At 56.4% G+C, this 8,176-nt stretch overlaps 1 protein-coding gene and 1 non-coding gene across 2 annotated transcripts in view; both read right to left on the bottom strand.

Annotated features, from left to right (window-relative positions):
- Positions 1-1,407, bottom strand: part of ACY3 (aminoacylase 3) — a 2,330-nt gene extending 923 nt beyond the window's left edge. The window contains 2 exon segments of the mRNA XM_007450452.1: positions 85-219; positions 1,172-1,407. Coding sequence (XP_007450514.1) covers positions 85-219; positions 1,172-1,407 — 371 coding nt within the window.
- A 4,584-nt stretch (positions 1,408-5,991) lies between these two features.
- Positions 5,992-6,064, bottom strand: TRNAG-CCC (transfer RNA glycine (anticodon CCC)). The gene has a single exon. It is a non-coding gene; the product is annotated as a tRNA-Gly (tRNA).
- Positions 6,065-8,176: the final 2,112 nt, after the last annotated feature.

Below are 8,176 nucleotides of genomic sequence, written 5' to 3'. Positions count from 1 at the left end.
AAAAAAAAAAAAAAAGAGTATTATTCAGCATCCACAAGGAAGATGGGTGGTGGCACAGGTGCATGGCATAAACGTTGTAGGTGCCTTCCAGGTGAGGCCGTGGTGTTGTGAAGGTCTGGGATAAGTAGAAGGCCGGCCGAGGCCTTGGGCCCCAGCAGCTGGTTCAGGTCTCTGGCCCTTGACACCTCGTGTGGGTCATCTGCGTTGGCCCTGGCATTTCAGGGGCAAAGATGTAGTGTCAGCCCCTGACGGTCTCCGTCAGCGATCAGAAGGTCAGAGTGTGTGAGTGGTGCGGGGGAGGGCAGCCTTGTGCCGCCGCCAGGAGTGAAGCCCCTGAGACCCTGCAGGAGGGACAGAGCCGCTCAGCGGCTCATGTGGTTGCCTGCCCCCTCGCATGGCCCCAAACCCTCGGCCTGGCCCTGCCCACCCGCCTCATCAGCTCTCACGCCGGCCACACCTCCAAGCACTGTGCTGGTCTTGCCTTCAGGCCTCGTACCTGCTGGGCCCTAGCCTGGAACTCCTCTCCTCTCCACCTGGTTAACTTATACTCACCCTTTGGGGCTTGGCTGAGATCCCGCCTCCTTCCGGAAGCCTTCCCTGACTGCCCTTGACCAAGTTAGATGCTTCATGTAGCCCCCAGCCCTGCATTTAGCCTCCTGGTTTGTGGTCGCTGAGTCCTTTCTCTGTCCTTAGTAAGCTGAGGACAGCGCCTCAGTCCTATTCCCCGTTCTCTCACCCGAGCTGGCCTGAGATGGGGCTCAGAGGTGGGGCTCGGCCAGTATCCACTGAAGGAAGGTATAAACAGTGGTTGCGTAAACGCAGCCTGTGGGGGGCTGATCTGAGGCAAGCCCGGGGTCTGGGGAACCCAGAAGAGGCCCCGTCTCAGCCTGGGATCCGGAAGGGCTTCCTGGAGGAGGTGACATCAATCTGAATTTCTCTACACTGAAAAGGGAGGAATGGGCATCACAGGGTGCCTCCTGCCAGGTGGAGGGACTGGACCAGCTTAGCAGGTGGGGGCCCTTGGCAGCCCTGCACTTGGCAGCCCTCCAGGGCTCTCTCTGGGGGAGTAGTCTTCGTCCCAGGCTTTAAAGAGTCCCTACAAGCCAAATTTCCCAAAGCCTTGTGCTGCTCCCCAGAGGGAGCTGTAGCAGCAGGGCAGGATGCTCACCTGAGGAAGGACCCGGTGAAGGCATGACTGAGGTCATGGCCCACGTAGCGGCAGCAGGCGGCTGAGGCCACCGGGTTGGCCAGTAGCACAGGTATGGTGGAGAAGCTGAGTCTCTGCACCTCCCCTGGGACCCACAGCCAGTGCCGGGCCAGGTAGGCGCTAGCTGTCTCATTGCCGTGAGTGGCCCTGGTCATTGCCATGTGGTGCAGGGCCTCTCAGGGCACCAGCAGCCAGCACATCACCGCGTGGGGTGGCGCACCTGGTGGGTGGACCTGCTTAGGCAACCCTGGCACCAGCACAACGCCCAGTGCTTAGAGCTGGGCTGGTGGTGGTGAGCTCCCTGAGGCCTGAGGAGCCCAAGCCAGGCGGGGCGGTTGCTTGTCCAAAGCTGTGGCTGGATGTTAGCTCAGCGGTGTCCCACCTGCACCCCCAGTGGCCCAGGTTGGTCCCTCCTGGTGCCTGCAGTCCCTCCATTGGCACCCTTTCCTTGAGGGCAAGCATTGCGCTCCCCTGCCCTTCTCTGAGGAGATCATTTCTCTGCTGCCTTTGGAGAGAGGAAGTTTCTTTCTCCCGAGTTGAGAAAAGGGGCCCAGACTTGGGAAGATGGACTCAGCAAGCCACACTCCCTGTAGCAAGAGGGCTGTGCTCCCATTTTATAGATGGGGAAACCGGGCACAGCGGGGGAAGTGGACGGTGTCACAGGAGCTGGCTGTGGAGTGTCGGGGTTTCAGGCGACTCCTGTTCCTTCCTGCCCCTCCCCCATGCTCCTCTGAGCTGCTGCAGGAGCCTTAGGGAGGAAGGGGTAGTTACCTGTCAATGCAGGTCTCGGCTGCCTGGGCCACCAGGGCTGGGATGTGCACCTCCTGGGACGATGGGTATTTATGGGCCAGGAGATCCCTGGGCAGGAAGAGTCTGTGCTGAGTTGGTGGAGAGCAGGGGGCAGGAGTGGGTGATGGGCTGAGGTCCACCCAGAGGTCAGTAGTGCTGCGGTCTCCCTGCCTGCCTCTACCTCACACTGTTGCTTGCTGCTGCCGTGGTCCACTGAGTCCAGGTGCTGCAGCCACGCCCCTGCTCTTGCCCTTGGTCCCTCCTCTGGGAATCTCAAAATCCCCGCCTCCTGGGGCCAGCTGGGGCTCCCGCTGGGGAGCTGCACAAGGCTTTGGGAAATTGCTTGTAGGGACTCTTTAAAGCCTGAGATGAAGACCACTCCCCCAGAGAGAGCCCCGGAGGGTTGCCAAGTGCAGGCCGTTCATTGCCCAGATGTCCAGCCAAGGGAGGGCAGGCCTGGAATCCACCACTGGCTGAGCCATGGGCCACCACCAGACTACAAGTGGTGCAAGACGGTGCCTTGGTGGCCACCCAGGTGAGGAATATCCCCCTCCCTCCATCCCTTCAGCAACATGCTTCTGTCCCTGCAGCCCTCAGAGGACCAGGGTCACTCCTGGGTCACCCTTTACCCTAAAGGGCTATGAGCTGTGGGGTCCCAGCTTTACAGCTTTTTGATGCTTTAAACAATTTCAAAATATTTCATTGTTTTTGATCGTTTTCAGGGACAGGTATGACTCAAATGATTCAACTTGCTTTGTTTTGGAAATGACCCTCAGATCCATTTTATAGATGTGGAAACTGAGGCTCAGACAGGATGCCCTAGGGTACCCAGGGCACTAGAGGCAGAACTGGAATTGGAACCTGGGGGGTGTCCAATCTGAGCCCACTCTCCTCTTGCTGCTCTCAAGGGACAAGGGGGGAAGGATGAAGGCTAAGTCCCCTGCACGTGGCCCCAAGTCCTGTCCTTTCCCCAGGAGCCGAGGGCGGTCCAGTGGTCCCTGAGGAGAGAGGCACTGCTGGGCAGTGACCGTCAGGTCACCAGTGCCTCCTGTGTGCCAGCACTGGGGCCCTGAAGCTGGGCCTCCCCCAGGCATCTGGTCCCAGGCTTTCTTCACGACCAGGCTGAGTCCTCCTGGGAGGTGTCAGCCCAGCTCCAGAACCAGGCCCAGCAGCTGGGGCTCCCTCCAGGCCAGCCCTCTTTGCAGCTGCTCAGATCACACGCAACTCCTCGTGAGGGCTGGGCTCACCTGCACTTTCCTGCTCTCCTGCTCACCCCCATAGGTGGAGCTGTGGGACCTGTCAGGCCTGCTGGTACCTCAGTAGGGTAGCTGGGTGGGGGGGGGGGGGCCCTGAATCTTCATGGGCAACGGCCCTGGCTGTGGCTGGATGTTAGCTCAGCGGTGTCCCACCTGCACCCCCAGTGGCCCAGGTTGGTCCCTCCTGGTGCCTGCAGTCCCTCCATTGGCACCCTTTCCTTGAGGGCAAGCATTGCGCTCCCCTGCCCTTCTCTGAGGAGATCATTTCTCTGCTGCCTTTGGAGAGAGGAAGTTTCTTTCTCCCGAGTTGAGAAAAGGGGCCCAGACTTGGGAAGATGGACTCAGCAAGCCACACTCCCTGTAGCAAGAGGGCTGTGCTCCCATTTTATAGATGGGGAAACCGGGCACAGCGGGGGAAGTGGACGGTGTCACAGGAGCTGGCTGTGGAGTGTCGGGGTTTCAGGCGACTCCTGTTCCTTCCTGCCCCTCCCCCATGCTCCTCTGAGCTGCTGCAGGAGCCTTAGGGAGGAAGGGGTAGTTACCTGTCAATGCAGGTCTCGGCTGCCTGGGCCACCAGGGCTGGGATGTGCACCTCCTGGGACGATGGGTATTTATGGGCCAGGAGATCCCTGGGCAGGAAGAGTCTGTGCTGAGTTGGTGGAGAGCAGGGGGCAGGAGTGGGTGATGGGCTGAGGTCCACCCAGAGGTCAGTAGTGCTGCGGTCTCCCTGCCTGCCTCTACCTCACACTGTTGCTTGCTGCTGCCGTGGTCCACTGAGTCCAGGTGCTGCAGCCACGCCCCTGCTCTTGCCCTTGGTCCCTCCTCTGGGAATCTCAAAATCCCCGCCTCCTGGGGCCAGCTGGGGCTCCCGCTGGGGAGCTGCACAAGGCTTTGGGAAATTGCTTGTAGGGACTCTTTAAAGCCTGAGATGAAGACCACTCCCCCAGAGAGAGCCCCGGAGGGTTGCCAAGTGCAGGCCGTTCATTGCCCAGATGTCCAGCCAAGGGAGGGCAGGCCTGGAATCCACCACTGGCTGAGCCATGGGCCACCACCAGACTACAAGTGGTGCAAGACGGTGCCTTGGTGGCCACCCAGGTGAGGAATATCCCCCTCCCTCCATCCCTTCAGCAACATGCTTCTGTCCCTGCAGCCCTCAGAGGACCAGGGTCACTCCTGGGTCACCCTTTACCCTAAAGGGCTATGAGCTGTGGGGTCCCAGCTTTACAGCTTTTTGATGCTTTAAACAATTTCAAAATATTTCATTGTTTTTGATCGTTTTCAGGGACAGGTATGACTCAAATGATTCAACTTGCTTTGTTTTGGAAATGACCCTCAGATCCATTTTATAGATGTGGAAACTGAGGCTCAGACAGGATGCCCTAGGGTACCCAGGGCACTAGAGGCAGAACTGGAATTGGAACCTGGGGGGTGTCCAATCTGAGCCCACTCTCCTCTTGCTGCTCTCAAGGGACAAGGGGGGAAGGATGAAGGCTAAGTCCCCTGCACGTGGCCCCAAGTCCTGTCCTTTCCCCAGGAGCCGAGGGCGGTCCAGTGGTCCCTGAGGAGAGAGGCACTGCTGGGCAGTGACCGTCAGGTCACCAGTGCCTCCTGTGTGCCAGCACTGGGGCCCTGAAGCTGGGCCTCCCCCAGGCATCTGGTCCCAGGCTTTCTTCACGACCAGGCTGAGTCCTCCTGGGAGGTGTCAGCCCAGCTCCAGAACCAGGCCCAGCAGCTGGGGCTCCCTCCAGGCCAGCCCTCTTTGCAGCTGCTCAGATCACACGCAACTCCTCGTGAGGGCTGGGCTCACCTGCACTTTCCTGCTCTCCTGCTCACCCCCATAGGTGGAGCTGTGGGACCTGTCAGGCCTGCTGGTACCTCAGTAGGGTAGCTGGGTGGGGGGGGGGGGTCACTGAATCTTCATGGGCAACGGCCCTGGCGGCCGCAAACGGAGGGCAGCTATCATTCGCTCTGTTCCTGGGGCTGGACCTGGGCTCTGGGAGGTTGAGCGACTCGGCCGACCCCCTGGCCAGGGGTGGTGGAGCGAGTCAGTGGGGTGTCTGCCTCCCTCCGGATCCCTGCTCCCTGCTTCGCTCAGGGTAGGGTCCTCGAGGCCCTGCTTTCTAAGGCAGAAGCCACAGTCTTTGAGAGGCCCCCCGAGGCTGCCGGGATTCTGCTGATTCTCTGGGTGCTGGGCCTCTTGGGAGGGAAGGAAGGGTCTGAGCACCAGCCCTGGCTATTTGGGGGGTTGCTGGAGACCAGAATGCTTCCTGCCAGGAGGTGGGCCCCCAGCTCCGGGGAGGACAGCCTTAAGGGGTCCTGGAAAGTTTCACTTCCCCTGGCTGGGGTCCAGCGTCCCCGTCTTAGAAGGTATATATATATATTTTTTTTAATTAATTAATTTTTTAAATTGAAATATAGCTGATTTACAGTATTGTTTTATATATATTCTTTTAAAAATTATTTTAATTTTTCAAATTAATTCTTCGTTATAGGTTATTACAAGATATTGAATATAGTTACCTGTGCTATACAATAGGACCTTGTTTTTTATTTTATATATGGTAGTATGTATATGTTAATCCCATACTCCTAATTTATCCCTCCCCCACTTCCTCTTTGGTGACCATAAATTTGTGTGTTTTTTTAGTTTTTGTTTTAAATTTATTTATTTATTTAGGCTGTGCCGGGTCTTAGTTGCGGCATGCGAACTCTTAGTTGCGGCATACATGCAGGATTTAGTTCCCCAACCAGGGATCGAACCTGGGCCCTCTGCGTTGGGAGCACAGAGTCTTAAACACTGGACCACCAGGGAAGTCCCCATAAATTTGTTTTCTATGTCTGTGAGTCTGCTTCTGTTTTGTAAATAAGTTCATTTGTACTAATTTTTAGATTCCACATATAAGTGATATCATATAATATTCGTCTTTCTCCGACTTACTTCACTTCATGTGATAATCTCTAGGTCCATCCATGTTGCTGCAAATGGCATTATTTCATTCTTTTTATGGCTAAGTAATATTCCATTGTACATTTGTACATTACATTGTACATTCCTTATCCATTCATCTGTCGTTGGACATTTAGGTTGCTTCCATGTCTTGGCTATTGTAAATAATACCACTACAAACATTGGGGTGCATATATTTGTTTGAATTAAAATTTTCTCCAGATATATGCCCAGGAGTGGGATTGCTACATCATATGGTAACTCTATTTTTAGTTTTTTAAGTAATCTCCGTACTGTTCTCCATAGTGGCTGCACTGATTTATATTCCCACAAAAAGTATAGGCGGCTCCCCTTTTCTCCACACCCTCAGAAAGTATTTGTAGAATGGAAGGGCATCTGGGAGCCAGGGCAAGAGCTCCCAGGAACAGCAGCCACCAATCCCAACTGAGTGTGCAAGCTCGTGCGTGTGTGCGCTGGTGTCTGAGGATCTGTGTATTCATGTCTGTGCTGCGTGTACCAACGTGTGTGCGAGCCACAGCAGTGAGAACAGTCTGGAGGTGGGCCTGCTGAGTCACACCTCTGAGCCCCAGGAAGTAGAGGGGGCCCGCAGCCCCCACTGGCTCTGACACCCCTCCCTGACAAGCTGTGTGACTTGGGGAGTCAGTGGCCTCTCTGGGCCTTGGCTCCTGCCTGTGAAATGGGAATGAGGCTCCCTCCTGGGTCCGGGCAGCTGTGAGGAGTGAGGGAGCGAAGGGGCAGGTGCAAGCTTGGAGAACAGACACATGCACAGCAGACCCTGGCCTGATGGAGGGCAGAGGCATCGTGAGTATCCAAAGGTCCAACTTCTCCACTGCAGTTGAGGAAACTGAGGCCCAGAGCGGGGTCAGAACCTGAACCATCCCACAAAATTGTAAGTCTTGGCTCAGGAGAGCCACGTGACCTGGGAGCCACACCCAAGGGCCACTGCCCAGTGGCTTTGTGTTTTGTCGTCGCTACTACTGTTGTTTTGGCCACGCCATGACATGCGGAATCTTAGTTCCCCAACCAGGGATCAAACCCGCACCCCTTGCAGTGGAAGCATGGAGTCTTAACCACTGGACTGCCAGGGAAGTCCCTGTCCAGGGGCTTTGGAGCCCCTGCCTGACCCTCTACCATCCTGACTGGGTTCTGAGTCCCACTTTGGCCTCTGCTCACCCACTCCTGTCAGCCTTTCACAGCACCCTCATATCAGGTGTTCCTTTATGCCCCCCAGGACCACCCCGCCCACTCCTTCTTGCTGGCCTAGTGTCCTGGGGTGGGGGTGGGAGGAGGAATCACCCCATATTGTTGTTTTTCTTAATGACCCACTCTGGACTGTGGCCTGTTCCCAGAGTGGAACCAGCATCTAAGGGACCCTGGGACCACCCCCAAGCCTTGGGACAGCAGCATGCCATGATTGCTGGACAAGCAGAGGTTGCTGTCACAAAACCCGTGACTGTGACAGAGCCCTGGGAAGCTCTGGGAGGTGTGTGGCCAGGGGCACCTCTGCAGCCAGGGCCTCTGCCCAATGCTGGCTTAACTTACATGAGAGTCTGGACCCTACTATGTCCGGGGTGGGAGCCCCTGGGCCCCAGACACATATGATCCCATTTAACACTCACACCAACTGTGAGAGGTAGGGGGGAACCCCATTCTACAAGATAAGGCTCAGAGAAGTTAAGGGACATGCCCAAAGGCACCCAGTAACAATATGGCCATGGACTGACGCAAACCCAAGCTTTCTAGGTGATGGAGCTACTGCGGGGACGGGTAGGGTTCTGTGTGAGCCAGATGAGGGCCAAGAGACCATAAATCCCACTGTCACTCAGCTCTGCCCTGCTTTACCGTATAAACTCAGTTCAGCCCTATCCTGGCTCTAAATCTGTTTTCCCATGTGTCAGATGAAGAGACCAGATTTAGATTCTGCCCACCCTGACCTCTTTCTGGGAGATTAAAGCA

The sequence above is a fragment of the Lipotes vexillifer genome, unplaced genomic scaffold, assembly GCF_000442215.2.
Source record: "Lipotes vexillifer unplaced genomic scaffold, Lipotes_vexillifer_v1.1 scaffold1477, whole genome shotgun sequence".
NCBI classification, from domain to species: Eukaryota; Metazoa; Chordata; class Mammalia; order Artiodactyla; family Lipotidae; genus Lipotes; species Lipotes vexillifer.
The sequence above is the reverse complement of the archived record's forward strand: the minus strand, read 5'-3'. Positions and strand labels throughout refer to the sequence as shown.